At 37.4% G+C, this 26161-nt stretch overlaps 1 protein-coding gene across 3 annotated transcripts in view; it reads left to right on the forward strand.

Moving 5' to 3' along the window:
• Nucleotides 1-326: 326 nt before the first annotated feature.
• Nucleotides 327-26161, forward strand: part of LOC108993132 — a 28594-nt gene continuing 2759 nt past the window's right edge. Inside the window, exons 1-23 of one of the 3 annotated variants that reach the window (XM_018967895.2) lie at nt 345-748; nt 883-1042; nt 1152-1244; nt 2392-2494; nt 2645-2810; nt 11277-11451; nt 12030-12158; nt 12244-12813; nt 12940-13557; nt 15168-15236; nt 16245-16358; nt 16471-16716; nt 17510-17557; nt 17975-18118; nt 18469-18633; nt 18728-18790; nt 22550-22660; nt 22775-22858; nt 22949-22996; nt 23291-23365; nt 24085-24180; nt 25160-25240; nt 25318-25389. In XM_018967895.2, coding sequence (XP_018823440.1) covers nt 546-748; nt 883-1042; nt 1152-1244; nt 2392-2494; nt 2645-2810; nt 11277-11451; nt 12030-12158; nt 12244-12813; nt 12940-13557; nt 15168-15236; nt 16245-16358; nt 16471-16716; nt 17510-17557; nt 17975-18118; nt 18469-18633; nt 18728-18790; nt 22550-22660; nt 22775-22858; nt 22949-22996; nt 23291-23365; nt 24085-24180; nt 25160-25240; nt 25318-25389 — 3633 coding nt within the window. In that variant the 5' untranslated portion in view covers nt 345-545. Of the gene's footprint in view, nt 749-882; nt 1043-1151; nt 1245-2391; nt 2495-2644; nt 2811-5020; nt 5410-11276; nt 11452-12029; nt 12159-12243; nt 12814-12939; nt 13558-15167; nt 15237-16244; nt 16359-16470; nt 16717-17509; nt 17558-17974; nt 18119-18468; nt 18634-18727; nt 18791-22549; nt 22661-22774; nt 22859-22948; nt 22997-23290; nt 23366-24084; nt 24181-25159; nt 25241-25317; nt 25390-26161 lie in introns of those variants that run through there. The other 2 variants (XM_018967896.2, XM_035685715.1) reach the window with 2 other exon arrangements.

Consider the following 26161-nt stretch of genomic DNA (forward strand, 5'->3'; position numbering starts at 1 on the left):
CTGTACAGTCACACCAGACTGCTGCATGACGCTTTAAATCATACTGATCAAGGTCCAAATCGTTATAGTGGGTTGGGAATGACTGTTCCTCTCCTTCCGGTCTGTTGTGTGATTTTCGGCATGATAATTTAATATTAAAAAATATTTTTATTAAAATAATTTTTTTAAAAAAAAATTATAAAAAAATTTAAAGAGAGAATATTCTCATCACACTCGAACTTCGATCCCGACTCGGAGACGGAGAGTGCATATAAGAAGCATTGAATTTGAGAGGCAAAAGTGTCAAAGTATTTATGAACCAGAATAAGAGAGAGAAAATCTACGTGACATATGATAATTTTTATATATTATTATATAAATTAAGGTTTCTTTCTCGCACCCGTATGAGTCCGTTCCTAAATTCAGAAGCACACCCCCACCGTTGCCGCTCGTGTTTCGTTCTCCCCCGCCTCTCAATCCTCTATCTCCCCTTTCAAAACCCTAATTCAACCAGAATTGAAAAGTCCTTACTGGATTATCACCGTTGATTCTCGTGTTGGTCGGCCATGGCTGGAGCTCCCAGAGACCAGGCGCTCTCCCTTCTCGCCGCCGCCAACAACCACGGGGATCTGGCGGTGAAGATGTCTTCTCTGAAGCAGGCCAAGGACATTCTCATTTCCGTGGACCCTTCTTTGGCCACCGAGCTTTTCCCCTACTTGGCCGATCTCCAGTCCTCCCCCGAAAGCCTCGTCCGCAAATTGCTCATAGAGTGAGTTCGAAAAACCCTAGATTCTATCGATTTCCTGTGCTCCCTCTCTCTTCCCTCCATTCTATGACCCTCTCTCTCTCTCTCTCTCTCTATTTTATGCTTTCTGTTTTGATCCTTTTGTATATGGTGGATAGGGTGATTGAAGAGATTGGTTCGAAAGCAATGGAGCTTTCCTCTGTGCTTATGCCGGTGTTATTGGCGCTTTTAAGTGATGGCGAGTCTATTGTTGCGAGGCAATGTATTATTAGTGGCACAAATTTATTTTCTAGGGTTCTCGAAGAATTGGCACTGCAGGTCTCTCTCTCTCTGTCTCTCACGCGAATACATTTCCTCCTTGAACTCCCGTTCTCTTTTTCTTTCTTGTCACAATTAAACTGCTTATGCTCATTCCCAAAATTTATAGTATCACCGTCGGGGTAAAATTGAGAGGTGGCTTGAAGAGCTTTGGATGTGGATGACTAAGTTCAAGGATGTTGTCATTTCCATTGCATTGGAGGTGTGTAAATGTCATTGACTCGTTCCTCTAAACTTCCACTTAATGCCTATAACTTTTAAAGATTATCTTTGCTCTTTTGTTTACTTGTATTCATCGTGGTTATGCCACGTTGATGATGCGATACTTGCCAATAAAAAGGTAATTATGTCGATTATAAATTAGTTAAACTACAATACAAGGTTGGACAAACGACATCTTCTGAAAGAGGGGAGGCCATAGATTAAAAAGCTTTGAATTTTTCTGTGTTAGAATAAAGCTTATAAAAGAGGAGAATTGTAGCTTCTTCAAGATTTTGGCAGGTTTTGGGTGTATTTGTTTGCTGTCGTATTTACACTGTCGATTCATTTTTTGTTGTGTGTTGGCAGTGGGTGCATGAAGAGAACTGCCATTTTTTGTTGTCCTTTTCTTTTTAGTAAAAAGAAGTTCATATACCCCAGTGAGAGTTCACACTTTGATGAAGTGGTGCGGTAAGTTGGACTATTGTTTATTGAGACTGAGGCCTTGGACTTGTTTGTCGGGTAATTGTGTGCGCTTGTGTAGGGGTACTAAAGAAAGTGGGGTCATACATGTGTCTATTTTTTTTCTGTGTACTTGGGCTATGCCTATTTACTCGGAATAAAATTTCTCTTATTAATTATAAAAAAAACATGTGTCTATTTTTTAACGTCTCTTCTTTTCGTACATATTTGAAATTACTCATTCTGACAAGCAGTATTACCAAATTAACTTCAAGAAATTTCCTGTTTCAGTAGGAGTTACAATGTGCTTTCTGAACATCACTTCTAGGCGTTGCTCTTGGATATGACCCGTGTACTTGGGCTTTTGCCTATTCCTATGATCAATACAATCTTATTTACCGATAAAAAAAGAACTTACAATGTGCTTTCTATACGATCATCACAATCTGTTATGAGATTTAGTTGTCTTTTACCAGAGATGTGAAGTTTTGACTGGTTTTGTTGTCTTTGAAGTTTGATGATTTTTAGAACAATTATCAAATTATTTATGAAACTGGTTGGTGAGATCTTTCAATTTTGATTATTCCAAATAACTGGGTGTTATATTTTAAATAACTGTGTATTTTGTAGTTGTTACAATGTTTGCAATATTTGGCTAACCTGAAAGTTGTTTCAACTTAATTTTGTAGCCTGGTTCTGTTGGGAGAAAGTTGCTGGCTTTGAAATTGTTGGAAACATATGTTTTATACTTTACATCTGATACCAATGATTTTGAAAAGCCTGTCACAGAAGGTAATGCATTTTATTTTTGAGGGTTTAACGTTCATTCTACTGCACTTTTCTTTCTCCTGTGATTCCTTTGCCAGTTTGCCTTTTTCCGGTAATTTGAGTTTTGACTTGTTCAGCCATTATTTGTTTGGATATTAACTTGTTTCTTAACAGCAGCAAGTAGGCGGGCTTTCAACCTATCTTGGTTGGTTGGTGGTCACCCTATTTTGGACCCGGTTGTGCTTATGTCAGAAGCAAACAGAACACTTGGCATTCTCTTAAATTTGTTGCTGTCAGCCAGTAGCCTTCCTGGTTCGGTGACGATAACTGTTATTAACTGGTGAGCTTCATGTAGCATTATCAAAATGTATAACTCATTTTCGATTTTTGCATTTTTGTGCAATCTCTCATCTTTTCATGACTAGTGAGTCGTAAAAAATTCTCTATTTTCATGGTGTGTCTTGTAAAAGAAAAAGATATTGACAATTAAGCAGATTGTGAAAGGCAGATTCCATTCAAATGAACCATCGTTATAAATGATATCTTGCATACTGGATAAGTTTCATTAATATTAAACTCGCTGTTCCCAGAGAATCTATTGTGTGGTGCCATATGTTTTAACTAACAATTCAGTTTACAATATATTAGAAATAGATTATAAAATTTAAAGTATTCTGATCATTTTGATATATAAATTGTTAATCTTTCCTACCATCTACAACTTATGAGTGGATTTCTTTATTTTGTTTTGGGGAAGGTAACCAGGAGTTATCTTTAGCGTGGTTGTGGGCACTTGGAATTCCTAGGTTTCATAGCTAACTTTTTCCTTTGGATTAATTTGATTGAGCTCCTGTTTTCACCGTTAGCTATCCTCACTATTGGTGGTAGCATGTGGAAATCTTGGGTTTTGTGTTGATTGTTTTGTTTGCTTGTACCTAAATGGCTCCTGTGTAGGTAATTAGTGAATGGCTCATTCCTATCTTCTTTGTTTGTTTGAGTGGCATGTTTTTAGGATGAATGGATCCTTATAGTCCATGGGGAAGATGCTCAGTCTGTTGGGATTAGTATAGCATTCCATGCAGACTTATTTTTATATGTCTTGTATACTTGGGCTCTTGCCTATTCTCATGATCAATAAAATCTTGTTTACCGATAAAAAAAAAGCATTCCATGTAGACTTATAAATTCTTGAGAGTGAGGGACACTAAGGCCTCATTTGTTTTCACAAATCATCTCATCTCATCTTATCTAATCAAATCATTACAACTTTCCCAAATTCCCACACAAAATACAATAAACAATTCACTTTTTTCAAATCCCAAAACAAAAATAATATTAAAAAATAATATTTTATTCAACTTTCATCTCATCTCATCCCATTTGTGTAAACAAACGAGCCAAAACTGTGTCCAAACATCTGTTTTTACCATCAAAGTTTTCGTTTGTAGCTTAAGTTACAATGATGAAGAGGAATGAGTATAAAACAATAAAAAAGATGAGGGTGTCACATGATGATGAAGCATATATGCTCTCTCTCTCTCTCACACACACGTGTGCACACACACTCTGGGATGTACTCTCGCACTTGTACTCACTGTCACATGTGCAAGTGCATAGAGTTTTGAAAATTCCAAATGGCTCTTCTACATAATAAATTCCAAACGTAGTAAAATCATACGAGACATTTAATGAGATGCCAATATGAAGATCTTTGTTCTGGATATTGGGCCTCTCATGCATTTGTGGTTATATGTGTCTGTATATGTAACCATGTGTTAATATTTTTTTGATAGGTAAAAGCAAGTTATTAAACCACGTGTTAATATTATAAATAACTGCATAAGCATATGTTGGTATGCCTAAAGGTAGGTTTGTTGGTGATATGCATATATGCATACATACCATTATTACATTTCAGTACTGCACTTTTTATTTACTTAGAAAAAAACATTTCAGTGCTTCACACAGGTGCACACAGAGCATCTATACACTTGCATATGCCAAATATGCATCTAAAATGGAAGTATTGCCTTGCCCGGAAAGTTCTCTTATTAGGTGTTTGAGCAATAACTATCTATTCATTAATAAAATTTTACTTGCTTATGACCAAAATAGTATTGCCTTGCCTAGCAATACATGCCAATTGCTTATCATGATGATATTTCTTAAATCCAACCTGAATATGGTTGCATATCCCGCGCTTTTCCTTGCAACGATTTTCGGAAGCTTATTTGGAGCTTCATTGTGTGTTTTCTCCCTTTATTTTCTTTAAACTCTGGGATGGTTGCACCCTGAATATGGTTGGATATATTTCTAGCTGACTAATACTTTGCAACATGAATAATTATTTTTTTACGCAATGATGTCATGTCTTCTTTATTACTTATGTCATTAAATATCTTCAGCATAATGAAGTACTTAAAACTTTAACATGGTTGTAGACATCATTTTGCCCTCATTTTTGCTATCTTGGAAACTATGGAGAGATAACTAAAGCTTGGAAACAGGTTGTAGGACAAGTTCAACTGCTTGTTTGTGATATTATTGCAGCGTGCTGACCAGTTCTCTTATGAGGAGTTAATGGCATTGGATACTGCTGCATTGGTGGGTCATGGGAACAGGTCTAGACAATGTAAACTGCACATTTTTTGGGTACAGTGGAGCACCGGGAAGTGATAGGAACGGATAACTGATGGATTAAAATGTTCATCTCGTGTGCTGAGGGAAACATGGTGGTCAAGCGACGCAGTTTATGCTTTGTAAACTGTTAGAAAGACCATTTATTTTAACTTTGTTTGAGTTTTTATGCTGTATTTGCGTACAGCTGATGATGTGCAAGCTATGTGAAAATGTATTATCTTTACAGTTGATGCACATTATTTAATACCTCTAATAATCAAATTTCTTTTTAACTGAGGATTACCCTGCTGTTTTATCTCTACTCTGTTATGTTTGCCAACATTTCCATCTCACATTTTATTTCATCACAGCACTTGATTCATTATATGAAGTACACATGCATTTTTTAAACAATCAGCCGTAATGACCTTACACCTGTTTTAGCGATGAGCTCTGGCTCTAATAAGGGGGAGATTGAGGGTTTACTTTCAAGAGCCACTTAATGTGTGCATAACTTACCAATAAAATAAAATGAGTTATTGTCTCCTGTTCCGTTTCTTGCCAGATAGGTGATTGAATTAGATTGCATCATGTAGGCCATAAACTTGGCCTTGGTGTGAAGCCTATTATTATCTTTGAAACAGTTTTAACTAGCACAGGTGTTTTAGCCATATATTTGCAGTTGATGACTGCAGAATGGAATTCATTTAAGTAACAATATGACTTGTTTATGCAATCAGTCAATGCCTGCAAAATTGTGTGAAGGCAATCAATCTTGTTATCTGCCAAAATCATCATTTATCCTGGATTAAAGGAAAAAACTAAAATTGTACTGTTTTCTCTTTTCATATCGTTGCCATTTCTCAATGGTATCTCATTATCAATCTGGACTTGGTCTTTGTAAATTATTTTGATCCCGAGTTTTGTTTCACATCAATAAATCTTTTAATAGAATGGAAGCAACTGATATTTTGTCATATAAAAGAGATAGAGCTTTATTTGGAAAATGGCTTTGGAGATATCATTTGGAGAGTAAAGCCCTGTGGAAAAATGTGATAGAAGTGAAATATGGAAGTTTGTGGGGAGGGTGGTGTTCTAAAGCTGCCAGTGGTGCTTATGGTGTTAGTTTGTGGAAACTTATTAGAAAAGGTTGGGATTCCTTCTCCAATAATTTCAGATTGAAGGTGGGAGATGGTAAGAGGATTCTCTTTTGGCATGATTTGTGGTGTGGGGATACAGCTCTTAAGCTGGTTTTTCCTTCAATTTTCAGAAGTGCCAGGGATCAGAATGCATCTATTTATGATTCTTACTGCAGTAATAATAACCAGGTTGAATGAAATATCATTTTTAAAAGGGATGTCAATGATTGGGAGGTGGATGAAGTTAAGGCTCTGCTGGTTAAACTCTACAGCTCAAAGTTGGTGCTTGAAAGAGAGGATAGTGTGGTATGGATCTCTGCTGGAAAGGCTAAGTTTTCAGTCTCATCATATTACAGATTTTTGTCAAGTCATAGTAGTTGTGTTTTTCCTTGGAAAAGTATATGGAAAGGGAAAGTTCCCAGTAAGGTTGCTTTTTGCTGTTGGGGCTTCTTTGGGTAAAGTATTGACTATTGATAATCTTAGAAGGAGAGGTCTGTATATAGCTGATTGGTGTGTCATGTGTAAAAGGGCAGGAGAATCTGTAAATCATCTTTTTCTTCACTGCGAAGTGTCAAGATTCTTGTGGACTGAGGTTTTGAGTTGGACAGGTTTACATTGGGTAATGCCTAGAGAAGTGGTGGATTTATTGGAAGGGTGGAAGGGTTTGAAGGGCTGTAAGAAGGCGGTGAGAGTTTGGAAGATGATACCACTTTGTCTTATGTGGTGCATTTGGATTGAAAGAAATGGGAGATGCTTTGAAGATAAAGAACGCTCATTGGGAGAGCTTAGAGATTTTTTCTTGAGTACTTTGAGTTCTTGGGTTAAAGTGTTTGTAATGGAGGATAATTTTCTGCACTTGTTTTAGTTTTCTGGCGTGTAGTTTCTTTTCGTTTGTGGAAGTTGTAGGTGTTTCCTTTGTATACGTCCTGTGTACTTGGGCTTATGCCTATTTCTTGAATAAATTATTACTTATCAAAAAATAAAAAAATAAAAAAAATAAAAGAGATAGAAACTGAAAAATAGCAAGAGAATCTGTTACACAGATTTTGCACTTGGAAGCTTGTTTTTCGATCATGCACTACAATTTGTGAGATGAAATGGCTTGTGATATATTTCGTGTAATTTGATATTCTGTAGCTATTGATTTTTTTATTTAGTTTATATGGCTGGAAATATAAATATATTTGTTTTGTGGGATACATGAGCTTGTGCTTGATCAATTTAACATACAATGGAGATGATCAAGCCGGAATGATTGTGCTCTCAAGATCGAAGTTGTGATTTTGGAATGGTGGGATGTATTGTTATCACTAACGAAAGAAATCATGAACAACTGAGGACTATGAGAACATTTCAAACATACAAATTTCAAGTTCTTGTAAATGTTGAATAAATAAAAGTTGCTTAATTAGCAATATCAATGCCTTTTTTATGTGGATGTTTAAAATGATAATAAATGTGATTGAGATTTGAGACTTGTAATATTTCCCATTGTTAGTCATTTTTTTTTTTTAAATTTTGGTATTATTGTCTTACTCTTACTCCATTTTGCTAGAGAACAGTATATAGAAGTTATAAGATTTTGTGCTACTTAGGTATTCATTATATGTTTCTATGCATGCACTATTTGCTTAAACTTTTGTGGATATAACTTACAAAGTATTATGGACATAACACTCTGTGCAATTATGATGTTATGAAAGTGTTTTGTTTTGTTTTTTTTTTTGGTGTGGTAGATTATTAGAAGTACGATAAAGCTGTGGTGAGTGTGAAAGTGACTGCTAGTACTCTTTTTGGTGTTGCCTTTTTTGGTTGGAGTTAATATTGTTAATTTTTTCTTTGAACATAGATTGGTCATTGAACCGGGTACCTCAGCTGGTCCGGCCTTGGGTTTGCTCCCCAGTGGTCACCAGTTTGAGTCCCCTTAGGGCCACTGGAGGTTTACCTGGTCGTTAACTTCAGGGTCCCGTGGGATTAGTCGAGGTGCGCACAAGCTGGCCTGGACACCCCCGGTTATTAAAAAAAAAAAAAAAAAAAAAAACATAGATTGGTCATTAGAATTCTCAATTGAAATGATATGCTGGGACTGGAAATGTACTTGTAGCTTGCCTCTTAGCTGTCCTTTTACATCTTGTATGTTTATGTAGAAATGATATTTATTATTATTATTTTTTAATTTTTAATTTTTAATTTTTTTTTTATTACGGTGGCATAGCCCTTAGGACTCGCCCTTGGAACGTAAACCCCCGGGGAGACCAGCACAACAACCCACTACCATGGCCTCTCACTTAAATCGCAGTTTGATCCCAGGGGGAATCAAACTTGTGACATGGGGTTCATGCACACAAGTTCGCCCTTACCACTTGGGCTACCCACGGGCGGGAGGATCAATATGCTTTCTAACATCATATGATGATTACATGCTTTCTAACCATCATCATTTCATGATTCCCTGATGTGGCCTCAAATCAATAATTTTTCAATCATTTGATGCTATATCAAGGATGATGATTAAAAGACTTAACGAATAGTATTTCTCATTTATATAATGGTGACTATGTTGCATGGGGTAATGGAACCTTGCTGGGAGATAGTCTCGTTTGTGAACAGTAACTTATTTGATTATTATTATTATTTTTTAAATTTATAGAAAAGAGGACATTCTGAATGTAATATGGTTGCAGTACACTGTTCAATGTGTATTTTTTGTTTTTGGTTTTGTTTGGTTCCAATACTTTCTTTTAGCGTAGAATGTTTGGAATGGCTGCATCATGGACCTTTGAGTTTTTGATATTGAATTTGAAGTTTTGTTGGAAAGTGGGTGGTGCTGGGAATGGAAAGTTACCATCTTTTGGTGGCGGCGGCAGCTATGGTAGTGTCAGTGATAGTGACAAGTGGTAGTGGCGGGAGTTATCACAATAATGATTATGGCCCTAATAAACTCATTTTGTTGGTAGAACAGCAATTTTTTATGTAATAAACATGATGATCATTTCAAGCTTTTTAGAAGTAATCCTTACCTTTTGTGTTGTTCCCTTATGTTGTAAGTATTGATGAAGCATTGTGTTTAGAGTCAATATGACTCTTAATTTTTTCCCCTAAAGTAAGAATGAAATAAATGGTCTGTATTTGCAATGTATTGCTTTAATTTCATATTGTTTTCTTATTGTGTTTAAGGGGATACTTGCCACTTAGATGCTTTCCTGTTTTTTATAATGCATTTTGAACTTCAAATAAGCATCATGAATGGTCATTTACATAACTCAAATCTCGATTTGAGACCATGGTTGAGGTGGGTAGTCTGGTTTTAGGATGGTGGATGGGATGGCAAATTTTGTGACGGAATTTATCTACAGAACCATGATTTTTTTCCTTATGATTGGTCATGAACCAAAAATTTGGTTGTTCAGGATTGTGTGGTGGGGTTGTCACTCTTTTGGTTCATCTTTGTTCATGAAGTTACGAAGTGTCCTTGTCCATTGAAATAATCGTTTGTTTTGGTCTGCTTGGAATTTTTTGTTTTCATTTGCACCCTGTTTAAAGTCCTATTGCAACTTTCACTTTAACCACCTTTCTTTCTTTTCTTCTATTTAGTTCTCGTCTGTTTTGGTTTGGGAATCTGATTCACAATTGTTTTGACCCATTTTTTATGTGTATTGCCAGTATGATTTTAGATTAAGGCATTTTACTCATGCAAGGCGACACATGGGCCTCATGTCATGAGACTTGACCCTTTGGTTTATAACAAAGATAATCAAGAAGAGAACAAGATAAACAAAATATAACAGTTTTATAGACATTTGAGGAGTTATACTCCTTGGCTGTACAGAGAAAATTCATCACTAACTAGCAAAATGGCAAGATAATCAATCAATAGAATAAATTTTCTTGGGTCTCCATGGTTGTTTTGTCTGTGTATGTTCTTTTATGCATGTAAGTTGGATGGTATATGTCCCGTGTACTTGGCTTCGCCTATTTTTAATAAAATTCTGATTTACTGATAAAAAAAGTTTGATAAAGAAAGAGTAAGATAGTTGGTTTGGAATGCACAAATTTTTTTTGATTGGCGGTTTGGAGTGTATGACTCCTGATTGGAAGTGTAAAAGGCAAAAAGGTGCACTGCAGGTGCTTCTCTTGTTTCTTGGTTTCTAGTTCACTACCAAGCCGGTTGCATTTGGGTAGTGGGGTATTCTCAGGTATTTTGTGAATAGTAGTAAAAAAATAATGATAGAATATTGAGTAGTAGTGAAAAGTAGGTGAAAAGTAATAATAAAATAATGAATAGTAGTGAGGTATTATGAGAATGCCTTAGTACGCAAACTAGGCTTTAATCTGGTAGAACTTGATTATGCCAACTTTTGGATGTCACTAGAACAGCCTCGTTGCTGTCGAGAGTTTTCCCTTTTGATGTATATCACATCCATTCAGTTGCATCTTTTCTGCTATTGTGTATAGCTTTCGTGCAATTTTGTGTTTTGAAAACTATTGTGTTTCTTCAAGGTTCAACAAGCCATTTTGAATCTCCCCATCTTTTTATCTCTCCATTTCACTCTCCCACTCATGGACATCAGTGCATTATCTCTTTTTGCGTAGATGGTTTTCCCATCGATACCTTTTCATAGTTTTCAGGCATCTAATTGCGAAAAGCATCAACGGCTATTATAGTAGTTGGGATTTCTGAAAAAATAAGAATAAACAGTATTGGGTGTTCTGTTTAGGGAGCTCTTAATTTCATAGTTTCCTGTATTGGATACTATGCTTTATACTGCAGCTCATGTGGCTGTTCATCTTGTCTTGTGGTTGCCTCGTTGGATACTCCTATCCATATTGCGCTGCTCATTAGTATACATAGTTGAATGTACTCTCAGATGTATTCTTGAAGACGTTGTAAACCCTCAAACTTTTGGCTGTTGTGACAACACATATTCCCAGAGTTTGCCAGATATCTGGTGTCCAAATTTTGAAGAATTAGTTTATCTATTATTAGTTTGGATGTTTTTCAGTTATTATTATTATTCTATAAATCTAAAACTCTGTTTTTTCCTCAGTCTTGCAGCCATAGCTAGGAAGAGGCCACTCCACTATAGTTCTGTTCTTTCTGCTCTTCTTGATTTTGATCTAAACCTTGAGTCGGTCAAAGGATGTCATGCTGCCAGTATCCAGTATTCCTTAAGAACTGCTTTTTTGGGATTCCTAAGGTGTACTCATCCAACCATCATAGAGGTAAAGCAATTTTGCCTTTTCTTTTCATTATTTTCTTCTTGTTCCCTGACCATAATAGATTTTCTCTTCCTATTCACCTTCAGCAGTTGAACTATAAATGAGCTGCATGAAGCAATAATGTGATCTTCAAATGTGAACCGTTCATTGCTTTCTTTGCTACTGCAACACTTACAGTGTATCAAATACTGATACAAAAATTCTATGTTTTCCATTGTGTTTCTATCAGTAGAGCATTTTCTATCAACATGCTGTCAGTTGAGCAGATTATTGCACAAAGAAAATTGACTATTTTGCTACTGTTTTTGTGTGTCTGGACTTCTATTTAGTGATTGGATCATTGTGCTGGCAAGAAGCTCCAAAATGGCAAAAACAAAGACACTGGGTTATGTTTATAGGCTCATTGTAGACATGGCATGCTAGTAAAGGAAACAAATTGAGAGACCCATTATATCTTATATGATAAATATACAAAAGCCCCAAAAAAAACTTATCAAAAAATAAATACAAAAGCCCCAAAAACTTGCTGTTCGTTCACCTATCTCTTGCCTGACAAGTTGGGTCTTCTGTTGTATTTTCAGTCAAGAGATAGATTGCTTGGGGCTCTCCGAGCTATGAACGCTGGGGATGCTGCTGATCAGGTTATCCGGCAAGTTGATAAAATAATGAAAAACACTGAGCGTGCTTCACGAGATGTTCGGCTGGGCAAGGTAGTTACAGAATTACCTTGTTTTACATTTTAGCAATTTCTTATTTTTTTGAAATCCACTCATTGGTTTTTAAATTTCTGCTTAGGATGATCAATTATCAAGCCAATTGCCCATATCAGGTGATCTATCGACGAAAAGGTCGTTTCCTCTGGATAATGAAGAGCCAGCTAATGGTCATGAGGTGGCTTCCAAGCGGTTCCGGTATGGTCCTGACATCCAGTCGGCTTTGCCAGTTCAAGTAATTGATTCTGTGCATGATTCGGTTACTGCTAATGGACTATCTCCCGTATTGCATCGCCAACTGAGCCCTGTGGAACAGATGATTGCCATGATTGGTGCTTTGCTTGCGGAAGGCGAAAGAGGTGCTGAATCACTTGAAATCCTTATTTCAAAAGTACATCCTGATCTGCTGGCTGATATTGTCATAACAAATATGAAGCACTTGCCTAAGACACCTCCACCTTTAACAAGGCTTGGGAACTTGCCAGTAACTCAACAATTGGGCTCTCTAAATACTGCTCCTACAAATTCTGAAGAACCTCCAGATGTCAGTGCACGAGCACCTCTTTCTTCAGCTACTGCAACTAGTTCTTCATTGTCTGATACACCTCTGGTCAATAATCTCTCTGCTGATTCAAAACGTGATCTGCGAAGGGTAAACTTCATGAGCTTTTAGTTGCTATTAATGTTGTGGGTCTCTTGCAGCTATTGAATGTGTTTTAGTTCTTCACATGTTATAATTTTTAGAAACCTTTAAATGAATTCCTAGTGGCTTTTCCAGGATCCTCGTCGGCTGGATCCAAGACGTGTAGTAGTCCCTGTTGGGGTCCCTTCCAATCCAATTGCAGAGGACATTGGAGCTGTGCAATCTGAGTTTGACATTAGTATTTCTTTGAGTAAACCCATTTCACTTTCTGTTACTACCAGTCTTGAAAGCCCTTCTACATCTCTCATGTCCATGATCAAAAGTGAAGATAAGATTTTGGAAAGTCCATTGGTTTCTGGTGCTAGTCAATTAACTCCTGCTCTTGATAAAACCGAGGAAATTGATCTAATCCCAGAGGTTAATCCCTCTTCAGATCCAACACCTTCTCCAGTTAACAAAGTTGATGAGGACTCAATTGAAATGAAGTTGTCGGATGTTGTAGTGGCAAATGGGGTTGATACATTGTCTTTTCTAGAATCTGATCAGCATTCTCCTACTGTTTCAAATGCATCTGCATCTGAAGACACCTGTCAGGATTTACCTCTGCTCCCATCATATGTGGAACTGACCGAAGAACAGGAAAGACGTGTGAGAAAATTGGCAGTTGAACAAATAATTGAATCATATGAGCAGCCATGTGGGACTGAGTGCAGCCAGACGCGTATGGCGTTACTTGCTCGATTGGTTGCTCAGGTAGGTTATATTCTGATTGTTCTTATGTAAAGAGGTAACTTTTGTGTCCCAAATTTGTAAAATCAAGTAGACAGTAAGATTACTCTCTTGAGTAGTTGATGCCAAAGCTTACATGCTCATCATCAGTAGCCAAGTGCACCCAAAAAAATATTTTCTCATGTCATAAGTTTCTTTTTTTTTTTTTTTAATAAGTAGACAAGTATTATTAATCAAAGAATGGACATAAATGCCAGTCACAAGAATCTTAGGCCCTATCTAAGTAGGCGCATTAGCAACAAGGAAATCATGAAGGTCCATGCCATTAAAATCCACAACAATGGCCCAAGTTAGGGCTGTACACCGATGGGTTCGGTGTCGGTTTCGGTGCAAAACCGAGACACCACCGACGTCTGCTATGGGTCGGTTGAACCGGCCGAAACCGATGGTTTGGGGATAAAAAACCGATCATATCGGTCTCGACGTGCGTCGGCGCGGTCTTCGGTCCACCGTCAGCGTCTTCTGTGAAGGAGGAGGAACTGAGGAAGAGTGAAGAACTGTCTCGCCGTCGCTGCCATGGAAGAAGAAGAGAGTTGCAGAGGGTAGAGAGGAAGAAGATGACGCGGGGAAGAAGAAGAGGGGCCTGGGGGGGTTATTAATTCATCTTAAAACGGCGCCGTTTGGCTTTTAAGCCAAACGGTGCCGTTCTATTTTAATTTTTTTTTAACTTTCAAGCTTTAAAACGGCGCCGTTTCACTTATAATAAGTGAAACGGCGCCGTTTTATATACATATATTAAAAATATATATAAATAGACCGGATCGGCCGGTTCAGCGGTTTTCCAGGGGTTCAAACCGACGCCGAACCGCCGATATCGGTTTTCCTTCAATTTCTCTCGACCGCCGACCGGTTCTTTGCCGGTTCCGGCCGGTTCCGTGCTCCGGCGGTCGGTCTGATCGGTTCACGGTCGGTTCCGGCGGTTCCTGTACAGCCCTAGCCCAAGTACAAAGAGTTCTAAAAAAGAAAACTTTATAAGCTCCTCCAGTGTTCTCCCCTTTTCTTCAAACGTCCACTCGTTGCGTTCCTGCCACAAGCACCACATAATATAGGTAGGGATCATCTTCCACACCGCTTTGATCTGTTGCCTGCCTGGAATAGAAGTCTAGCACTCCAAAGATTTCACCAGTCTCCGGCATAAGTCGAGCGATTCTATAAACAGAAACGCACAAAAACAAGCAGTGGCATACGTGCATTGTCTTTGGCATATTTTTATTCACTTCTCTCACTCGTCTGACTGCACATACACAGAACCTTCTCAAAATTAAGTTGTAAACAACCTTTTCATATGTTGAGTAAGAATTGGGATTATTGAATTGAAACTTAAGCTACAGCAACATTCAACTCCAGGATGCCAAATTTTAATCAAGGTGAAAATGCCAGTAGATGCAACTAGCTTAGTGAGCATGTAAAATTTGTGGGTGTGGATTATAAGTACTATCAAGATAAAACTGGTTCTGGACATGGGTTTTTGAACCTGTCTTATTCCTTTATAATGCTTGACTTCCACCTGATGTTTCATATGATGTCTACATCTAATTGTATTTACGTTACTGATAATTATTTTTCCTTCACAGATTGGCACTGATGATGACGTTGTTATGATGCTGAAAGAACATGTTGTCATTGAGTACCAACGCCAAAAGGTATCTTAAGTTTTAAACTTGTAGGTTATCTTTTTGTTCGTTTTTGTCTGGATGACTGTCCCGAAGTTTGTCCATTAGTAATTGTTGTTTAGCATGATTGTAGCTGTTTATGGGCCAGAAATATGTTATCCATGCAATGAATTTTGTTTAAACATCTAAGTTTACTAGCATACTTCAATGAAGATGTATTTGGGAAAAAAGAGAAGGGAAGAATGATAAAGACCAATGAACTTGAGAACAGAAAATGAAGGCTCAAATCTTGGATTGAAGGATTACCAGGAGAAGAGTGATGCCTTACTATACCAACTCCTTGAAGCTGCTATTGTCATGCTTAGTCAATGCATTGCATCAAACATTATGGCACTGCTCTTCAAGCTGAACGTCCCTTATGACAGTGGTGGATTGTACCTGAAAAATATCTTAAAAGATCATGCAGATGTTTTTTAATTATTATTCTGGAACTTCTAACAAGTCAGAATACTAATTGTGACGCTTTAGCTTTTGTCAAGTTCTGCATTTAACAGCCTTAGGCAGTTTCCATTCTTTTTTTAGATTTTTTTGGGAATTTAGGATTGTAATGGCTGAGGGGACTTTTGTAATTGTCTTGTGTGCTATGCGTTCCCTTTGTTTAGAGGACTTAAAATTTTTTAAGTATTTGTTTGATCTTCACCAGGTGATTTTGTGGACTGTATTTTTAGAAGGAATCGTGTGAAATTGTGAATCGATTTCATGAAAGTGGGGAAATAGATAACCATGCAACACTAGGAAGGTGCCTTACAAGTCCTTATATCAATTTCATGAAAGTGGGGAAATAGATAAATATTTGTTTGCTCAACTAAAATTTATGCAGACTGTATCTTTTCAAGTTTGATTGTCTATTCAAGGCTCCTTTAGTGTCAATTTAATGGTTGAGTGGAAATCCGGAATAGATTTTTAATGCATTGAGCGTTATATTTGTCTGAGTGGTTAATTTCTTAATTAGATTTAATAGTAGAAAATGGTTTCCAGGGGCATGAGCTTGTTTTGCACGTGTTGTACCATCTGCATACCCTCATGATCTTGGATTCTGCGGAAACCTCTTCAGTCGCTGCTGTTGTGTATGAAAAGCTGCTCTTGGCTGTGGTAGGCACCTTTTGAGTTAGTTCAACCTTATTTCATCACCTTTTTCTCAATATCCTGTTGTTCTTTCAACGTGTGTGTGAAAATGAGATGTATTTACTCTCTTGCAATGTAGGCCAAATCTTTGCTGGACTCTTTTCCAGCTTCAGACAAGTCCTTTAGTAGACTTTTTGGTGAAGTCCCACTTTTGCCTAACTCTGCCTTGAAACTACTAGATGATCTCTGCTATGCTGATGTCACTGATCATCTCGGGAAAGATGTACGTGATATTGAGCGTGTTACTCAGGGCCTTGGTGCTGTCTGGATTTTGATTTTGGGGCGACCGGTTAATCGGCATTCCTGCCTGGATATAGTTTTGAAGGTGACTTGGCATATGAATCTAATTGCATTTCTGTGGCCGTTATCTGTTACTTTAGTTTATTGTGTATGATGTTTGTCTGCAGTTCGGAGTGCTCGTATCTGACATATAGGACATTATTTGGATGCTGAGACTTTGAGGAAAAGACTTTTTTTTTTTTAATTTTAATATAGAGAAGAAATTATTGAGTTTCAAAAGCAGTTTTTGGGATGATGTAACACTATCCAGTGGATCTAACTCTTTTTGTAGAGGTTCTATGATATTGTGAAGTAATTAGTGTTCTTAAATGCTGTATTTTTGCCTTAGAGATGATGACTTATCAAGCCTTGTACATCATATTGAACTAATTTTTAATTCATATAAAGAGATCTTCATTGAGGCAAACGATCTAAGATTCTATGTACAGCTTATACTCTTGGATATTGTGAATTTACTTTCGAGCATCAATAAAGAATTAATCTAAATCTATTGTTCGGAGAACTGTTCTTTGCCTGCTGGTGAGGTCTTCAGAGGGTTTGTATGAAAGGCATGGATTGATTTCTGCTTCCATCGAGATTGGGGGTCAATGTAATGATTATTGAAGTCCAGTTGCTGGTGTGTGTGTGTCGTTAGGATGTGCATATGTATATATTCATGTGTGTTTATATGTATATTTGATGTTTCATTTTCTTCCTGTGTACTTGGGCTTTGCCTTCTCTTATGAATAAAACTTCTCGATTACCTATAAAAAAAGTATTTATATGTATATTGATTGATAATTTATTGTATTTCTACTGATATTATCTTTTAATGGCAGTGTGCTGTTCATTCTCAAGATGAGATCCGAGCCAGAGCAATCCGGCTGGTATTTTAACTTGCACCTTATAACCTCCTTGATTCTGTTGAAATGAAAACGTATATCTTCATTGGGGGGATGTAAAAAGTCCAATCTGGCGTGTTCTATATGCTAAAACAAAAATGATATAGACACTACCAAGTCTACCATTCCGCATCCTTTGCACAACTAGCTATGTAATATTAATTTTCTTCTAAATTTTACCCAAATGCTGTTTTTACTGATTAAAAAAAATTCTTTAAATTCTTTAAATTCATTTAAGTTTATTTGACTTTGATGTGTTTGAATTAGAAAATATATATAATTTATTAAGGAGTTGTGTAAAAGTTGTGAAGTACCGATAAAAAAAAAAGTTGTGAAGTAGTTGTATTTGTATAATTTTTCATGCTAAAAAATGCATCTGTTTTTATAATTAAATCTGGACAGGTGGCGAACAAGCTTTATCAGCTAAGCTACATATCAGAAAGTATTGAGCAATTTGCAAAAAATATGTTGTTGGCTGCTGTAGATCAGCATATTTCAGATATAGAACTTTCAGAGTCTGGAACTGAGCAAAGAGTCAAAGGGGAGGTATCGGTCATTATTATTTAAATTACTTTTCCTTCATATTGCCTTTTCTACTTTTTTTTATACCTCGTATGCAGTATGTTGAAACTCTGAAGGGTTTATTGATGTGAACATTTTCATTATCAATCCTGTAAAGCACTTTGGGCTCTGATGAGTGGAGTGTGAGTTAATATAATTTTAACAAGAGCTGGTTTGATCACTGCAAAGCAATTTGACCTTCATCCCAAATCAGTTTGTCTTTTGGGTTTCAACAAAAAATGAACCTCCAGGGTAGCCGGGTAAAAGGGACATTCTATCATTTTGTTTACTTACTGATTTTTTTTTTTTTTTTTATCATGTGGATTTCTTTTTAGGTTGAAAGCCAAGAAACATCTACCAGTGGTTCTCAGGTTTCAGAGCCTGGGCCTTCTGACAATAACTTCTCAAGGGGCATGCAATCATTACTGCGCAACACTTCAACTATGTCATTGTCTGAAGCTCAAAGACTCATTTCTTTGTTTTTTGCTTTATGTACAAAGGTTTGCCTCTGTTTGCTTTACCACTGGTGATGTAATAATAGCTTTGTACCCTTGATCTCTTGGTAATGTTTTTAAGGAATTTCCTTCCATGCAGAAACCAAGTCTTCTGCAACTTGTATTTAATAATTACTGCCAAGCCCCGAAAGCTGTCAAGCAGGTATTTTTTTTGTTGGTTGCAGTGTGTTTCATCATCTAGTAGTTGACAGATTAGGTTAAGCAAGCTCTTTGTAATTATAGTAGGCCATTCTGTATTAGCCACCTGTCTAATGCATGAAAGCTGACATGGCTTCATTATGTGTTGCAATCTCACATCTTATGCATGGAAAGTTCTGCAGTAAAAGCCTCCACCATCTCAGAAATTTTGAGAGGAAATCAAGAGACGGAAATAGGAAATAGGGAAAAAAGAGAGATTCCCCTAGAATTACGTGAGGTGCACTTGCGGAAAACTCCTTGTTGAGGGCCTGTGCACCCTGGGATTAGTCGGGACTTTGTTTTTAGACATCCGGTGCCAATCAAAAAATAATTAAGAGAAACTATCTTGAAGATATTTAGGGTGCAATTTGAGTTGGTTCAAATTATGACCTAGTAAAAGTAGCCAATTGTAAAGAACTGCCGACTAGTCATTTTGGGCTACATTTCCAATCATGTTGGTCTGATTGGCTCTTCAAGTAACCGACTCCAAAGAGATTGTTGTGGGCAACCATCCCAGTATGAAGAGATTTGAGCATACTGACTTTCAACTCAAACACTATCCTCTCACCATCCTCAAAGGTTATAGCATTACGCTCTTGCCTAATCCACCATATTAGGCGCAAAGGAACCATTTGCTAGACTTTGATGTTACTGTGGCTTCCCAAAGAGAATATGGAGTCCATCCTTTTGTTTTTGTAAATATTGGGTGCTATTGGCATTGCCCTTGTGTAGTTTAATATCGAAGCCTCAAAATGCCATTGTCAAAGGTAGGCAAATCCTCGTCTCGGTGCTTATTGCCAACGAATGTTTGAATAGTAGACTCAATAGAGAAACCCTAGCGTGATTTCCTTTGGAGTGGGTTGGGGGATGAGTTTAAGTTTCACCTGGTCAAATGGAATAAGGTTTGCTCTCCAATTTCTACTGGTGGGTTGGGAATTAGAAATTTGAGGGTATTCAACTGTGTGCTTCTTGGGAAATGGTTGTGGCGATATAATATGGAAAAACAAGATTGACCTTAAGTATGGGTGTATGCGTCGGGTGGGTTGGGAATTAGAAATTTGAGGCTATTCAACTGGGTGCTTCTTGGGAAATGGTTGTGGCAATATAACATGGAAAAACAAGATTGACCTTAAGTATGGGTGTCCGGGGGGGGGTGGAGTGGGAGCTTGGAAGCACATACGAGGAGGGTGGGGGGTATTTGCTCGACACACTAGAATTGTGATGGGTGATGGATCTACAATAAAATTCTGGCATGATCTATGGTGTGGAGATCGAGCTCTTAAGGATACATTTCCTACAGTTTTCAGGATTGCATGAGCATCAGTTGCTGATCTCATGGAGATGTCCAGTGGCTCAACCCAATGGAATGTGAATTTTATGAGGGCGGCTCATAATTGGGAAGTTGACAATTTTGTTGATTTTTGCAGAACCTTGTATGCCACGAGACTGAGAAATCAAGGCACCGATAAGTTGTGGTGGACACCTGCTAGAAAATGTGCTTTTTCTGCTTGCTCCTTTGATAACACCCATGCCAATCCACAACATGATAGCTTTCTATGGAGAAATATTTGGAGAAACAAGGCACCCTTTAAGGCGAAATTTTTCACTTGGACAGGTTCACTTGGCAAGATCTTGACTTCAGATAATCTATGGAAACGTCGGGTGATTGTTGTGGACTGGTGTTGTATGCACAAAAAGAATGGTGAGACTGTGGATCATCTTCTACTGCATAGTGAGCCGCTAGATCACTATGGGATGATGTTTTTAGAAGATTGGAGTTAGCCTAGGTTATGCCTGCTACATTGGTTGAGCTCCTGGCCAGTTGGAAGAATTTGGATGGGATTCCACAAATCTAGCAGCGTGGACGATGATTCCTATACGTATTCTTTGGTGCCTATGGAAGGAACGAAATGATCGGACTTTTGAAGATAAGGAGCGACCATTGGAGGAGATTAGAGTCTTTGTTAAAACTTTGTTCATATGGGCGAGTGTTGTAGATTGTGATGGCTTAAATTTTTATGATTTTCTTGTTTCTATCTCTTCCTCTTAGCTAGTTGTAATCTCTTGTATATCTCCTGTGTACTTGGGGTGTGCCTATTCATATTAATACAAATATCTTTTACTTATAAAAAAAAAGTAGACTCAAGGCGGGAGAGCCGGAGCTTTTGTGGGCTTGTGGAGAACCGTCATCGAATTGAAACATGGAGAAGCATGGGGAGGATGGTGTTCTAAAGAGGTGAGTGGGCCTTATGGAGTGGGGCTGTGGAAGCATATAAGAAGAGGCTGGGATACACATGCAAGAAATATTCGCTTTACTACGGGTAATGGATCCAAGGTCAAGTTTTGGCATGATGTATGGTGTGGCGAGGCGATAGGGCACTTGGGGAAACTTATTCACAAGTTTATGGTCTAGCAAGAATGAAAAAAGCCTCGATTGCGGATATACTAATCATCTACAGTGGTATTCCCCAATGGAATGTTTTTTTGGCGTTCTTTGACATTGTGTATTCCACCGTTTGTCAGGGGAGTGGAAGAAAATATTTTTTGGTGCCCTTCTAAGAAAGGGTTATTCACAGTCCGCTCTTTATACCAAGTCATAACCATGCGCAACACAAATCCATTCCCATGGAAGAGCATTTGGAAGACAAAGGCACCTCTAAAAACAGCATTTTTTGTATGGACGGCTTCTTTGGAGAAGATCCTCACTCTTGACAACTTGAGGAAACGTTGAATCATAGTCTTGTTGTATGTGCAAGAAAAGCGGAGAGTCCATTGACCATCTACTATTTCATTGTGAGATTGCACGACTCTATGGAATGAAGTCTTTGCTTGGTTGGGCTAGCTTGGGTGATGTTGAGAAGGGTAAGTGACCTCCTCGCTTCTTGGAAAGACATTCGGGGCAACTCTCAAATTGCATCAATATGGAAGATGTCCCAATATGCCTATGGTGGTGCATTTGGAGGGAGAGGAATGAAAGAAGTTTTGAAGATCAAGAGCAGTCAATGGATGAGCTTAGAAATTTATTTTGAATACTTTACTCCATTGGTTGATTGTAATTGATTTTCGTGGCACGACTTTTCATGAATTCCTTGTATCACTAAACTAGAACGCTTAGGCATTGCTCTTGTATATATCCCATATACTTAGGCTCTTGCATACTCTTTTAATCAATAAAAATTTACTGATAAAAAAAAAAAAAAAAAAACTGACTAGTATCCTTGAACCCCTAGGGGTTGGCTCAAGTGGTAAGGGCCTTGGTCTTGGTGGATACTCCCTCCTTGTCTAAGGTTTGAATCCTCTTGTGTGCAAACAATTTCTGTGGGCCATTGGACGGGGGATTTCCTCTTGAATTATCCTAGGAGCACTTATGGGAAACTCCTTGCCGAAGGCCTGTGCACCCTGGGACTAGTTGGGACTTTCTTCTAGACACCTGGTGCCAATAAAAAAAAGAATAGCATCCCGCAAATTGGTTCTTTCTGTCAATTGTAATTTTGTTTCTTTTGGGGACAGATTGGGGAATAATATTGTTATGGAGATGTTTATACTTGATCCCTTAATGCAGTGAACATCTTGAGTAGTCCTTCCCAATTGGCTGCATGCTCCCTATTGTAACGAAAATCTTTTGTTATTACCATTAAACTGAGCAATGTTTGAAAAGTTTGATGATATAAATGTGATATGTTGACTGTCTAATTTTTTCTCTGTAACCTATTTGGATGATCAGGCTTTTCATCGTCATATACCGATTCTTATAAGGTCCCTAGGGTCATCTTGTTCTGAATTGCTCCATATCATATCTGATCCGCCACAAGGAAGTGAAAATCTTTTGACACTGGTAGGTTCCTCTAGTTTTTGTAACATTTCTCTGTTTGAACCTTGAAACTTTTGCTTTTACTCTGAGATTTATTTTACACGAATGATCCTGATAGTGGTTTTGTTTTCTTGCTAGGTGTTGGAAATATTGACTCAAGATACAACACCTTCTTCTGATCTGATAGCGACTGTTAAACATTTATATGAAACTAAACTAAAGGTTATTCTTATAACTAAAAAGTTCTTCTGTTTCTTAGCAAAATACAGCTTTTGCCATCTTCGTCCTTATGTGGACTATTTTCCTTTTCAGGATGTCACAATTCTTATTCCAATGCTGTCTTCACTTTCCAAAAATGAGGTTTGTTTCAAATTTTCTTCCTTGTACTATTTCTACTATCTGTGATTGTATATGTTGATTTTCACATTCAATAAATTAGTAATTTGGATGAATGGTAAAACAAAACATCTTCAAGGTAATGTTCATTCATGAGAATATGCCATGGTAAGGTAATTTTTTATGTTTGCATCCACTCCTTAAAAGTAGTACTCAACTAATTGGGAAAAAAAATAGCTGCTTAGTGAACGTTAATGTGTTGGCAACTGGAGATAGATGCTGGTTTGGGTGTGGATTTTGATCATTGTATGCATGCAGGTTTTACCTATTTTTCCTCGGCTTGTTGACCTTCCGCTAGAAAAGTTCCAGATGGCACTTGCTCACATACTGCAGGTAAATGTGAAGGATTTATATATGATTTTCACAAACGATACCATATCATTTTTTTTCTTTTATCTTAATTTATTTTTCAAATAAAGATAAGATCTTAAGCATACTACATAATTGTATTATTACTTGTAAAAAATACAAAATTGTATTATTCATAGAAATAGGGTCCATTACACATCTGAAATCTTTTATCCTTCCAGGTCCTATGTTATTTTTTTTTCATTCTGATAGAGAGGAAGGGAGGGAAAACAAGACGTCTGTTATATTTCTGTTAGAAGGAAAACAATTGATTCCACATTCCTATGTTATTTTATAATTTTTAGATAGAGAGGGAGACTTCTGTTGTTTCTAGTTGTGGCTGGGCTAATTTAGAGGCTCCTTAACTTTAGCCTGTCTTGTAGAACAACCATTGTCTGTCTAGATGTTAACCTCTAGTGGTTGGCTCAAGTGGTAAAAGGCCTTGGTCTTGGTGGTGTGCCCCTCCAGTTCTGAGTTGATTTTATAAGATTGTGCTTCGTTTCTTTCATCTCATGATTCTCATCACTACTGATAAAAAAACAAAGAAAAAAAAGAAGAAACGGAAAGCTTGCATTCAATCTTTTTGGCAGTATACTAAATTTGCTTTGAGCAAAAACATAGATTTACAGTAATAACAAAAAATTATTTTCACCTTCCCACCCTAAGTTAACAAAACTTGTTGAGTTCATTTTTGTCTGTGGCAGGGTTCAGCTCATATGGGTCCAGCTTTGACACCTGCGGAAGTATTGGTTGCTATCCATCACATAGCTCCAGAGAAAGATGGCCTTCCACTTAAAAAGGCATGTCATATATATTTTGAGTAACTGCTTTTATTCATCAAGCGACAATCAGTTCTTTTTTTATAGGGAAGACATTGAGCTACCATCTGCATGCTTTTTACCTCTCCCATGTTTTAATAGGAGTTATATACCTAAATTTCACCAAATAGAATAGTTGTAATCTTTGGTGTTATTGAAGTGTTTGTGCTCGTACATAAATGTGAAACCAATATGGGCTTGGGATGAAGTTGGAAATAATGGGAAGAATATAGCACCTAGCATGATCTCGTGGTTTATGTGGGTTGCTCACCTTCCACTTCACTACCTTATTAACGATAGCTCAACCCAAATTCAGGATAATTTGGGGTTTGTCTAGGTCATAAGACAGGTTGAAAAATACTTAATTAGGAATGTCACATAATTTTCTGAAGATGAGAGTTAAATTTACAAACTTAAATTCACTATACTGTAATGTACTCTTCCTTGATTCCTATCACTTTACTATTTTTCCATTTAGTTTTTTAACGGTGAACCACAACAACCCCCCCCCCCCCCCCCAAAAAAAAAAGTAAAAAAACCCTGCAGAACGATGTTTGACAATCATATATTATCTTGACAGTCAGCTTTGCTTTTGAGTGCCCAACATCATTGAGATTAGTAAGAAAGCCCAAAGACCAGCGTAGTTTTTGACTGAAAAGTGAACTCTGGGCCAGGCTCATCTGTTGGTTGGGAAATCTGTGGGTCAGCTGCTTTCTTGCACTGCTCAAAATTTAGCTCAAATCCTGGATCTCTGGTTTAATATTCTGGAGTGTATCTCTGCAAAATGCTTTCAAATTAGCTTGTAGGATTTCTGATTGATGTTAATCATTATATGTTGTTGTGTGTCTGGTGGTCATGTCACGTGTAGATGGTTATTACAGGTATTGAAGTGGTTGTCGCATATATGTTGCGTGAAATGCATCAATTTTTACATTTTTGTGGTTCCATTTCATGTTATCAGATAACAGATGCTTGCTCAGCCTGTTTTGAGCAACGCACAGTTTTCACGCAACAGGTCTTGGCCAAGGCATTGAGCCAGATGGTATGTGAATGCCATGTTATCTGGATGATGTACATTATCTTCAGTTCTTTGTTAGTTGTAATTGTTGTATTTTTCAGGTCGATCAAACTCCTCTACCTCTACTCTTCATGAGAACAGTGATTCAGGCAATTGATGCTTTTCCTACACTGGTAAGATTTATTTACATATATGCTACATTCATACCATTTTCTCTATAGTAATGTCCATGTTGAGTTTGTGTCATAGAATGCATTCAGAATGGCTGCTTCTTTTTAGACTTTTAATTTTGATAACCCCGAGGGGCTGGCTCAAGCGGTAAGAGCTTTGGTCTTGGTGGTATGCTCCCTCTAGGTCTAAGGTTCCAACTCTTGGGTGCAAACAATTTCTAGGGGCCATATCCCATCGGTGAAGAGCACAGATGATTTATCTGATTTGTGTGACGAGGACGTGTTACACAGGTCTGGGTAAAAGATATGTTGCGTTTGCATGGTCTCCGGGATTCTGCATCATAAAAAAAATGATAATAATTTTGACATCTACCAGGTTGGTAATGCGATAAAATGGCTGTGAAATTTCTGCCTTGTTGCAATGATGATGCTTAGTTTTTGAAATTTTGATGAGGAAATATTTTCAGCCTCTTCACGTTACCGCATTATTCTTTATTGACCTTTGTGCATGTTATAAATCTTCTGGGTGCAATTTTTTGGGAAGTGATTGGTGCACATAGACGTTCTTACTGAAAGTGCAGGGAATTGCAACTTTTTCACTGTTCATGAACAGAACAATAAAATTGCAGGTGTCATCACTGTTTTATAGGATTTTCTCTCCTCGTTTTACCTGGAATTTGTGGTATTTGTCACTTTTAATGACATGACTCGTTCAATTTGAATGCGTTATTTGTCTGTGGTAGATACAAATTATGAATGAAGAATAATTTCTAAC

This window comes from Juglans regia, chromosome 15 (assembly GCF_001411555.2).
Source record: "Juglans regia cultivar Chandler chromosome 15, Walnut 2.0, whole genome shotgun sequence".
NCBI classification, from domain to species: domain Eukaryota; kingdom Viridiplantae; phylum Streptophyta; class Magnoliopsida; order Fagales; family Juglandaceae; genus Juglans; species Juglans regia.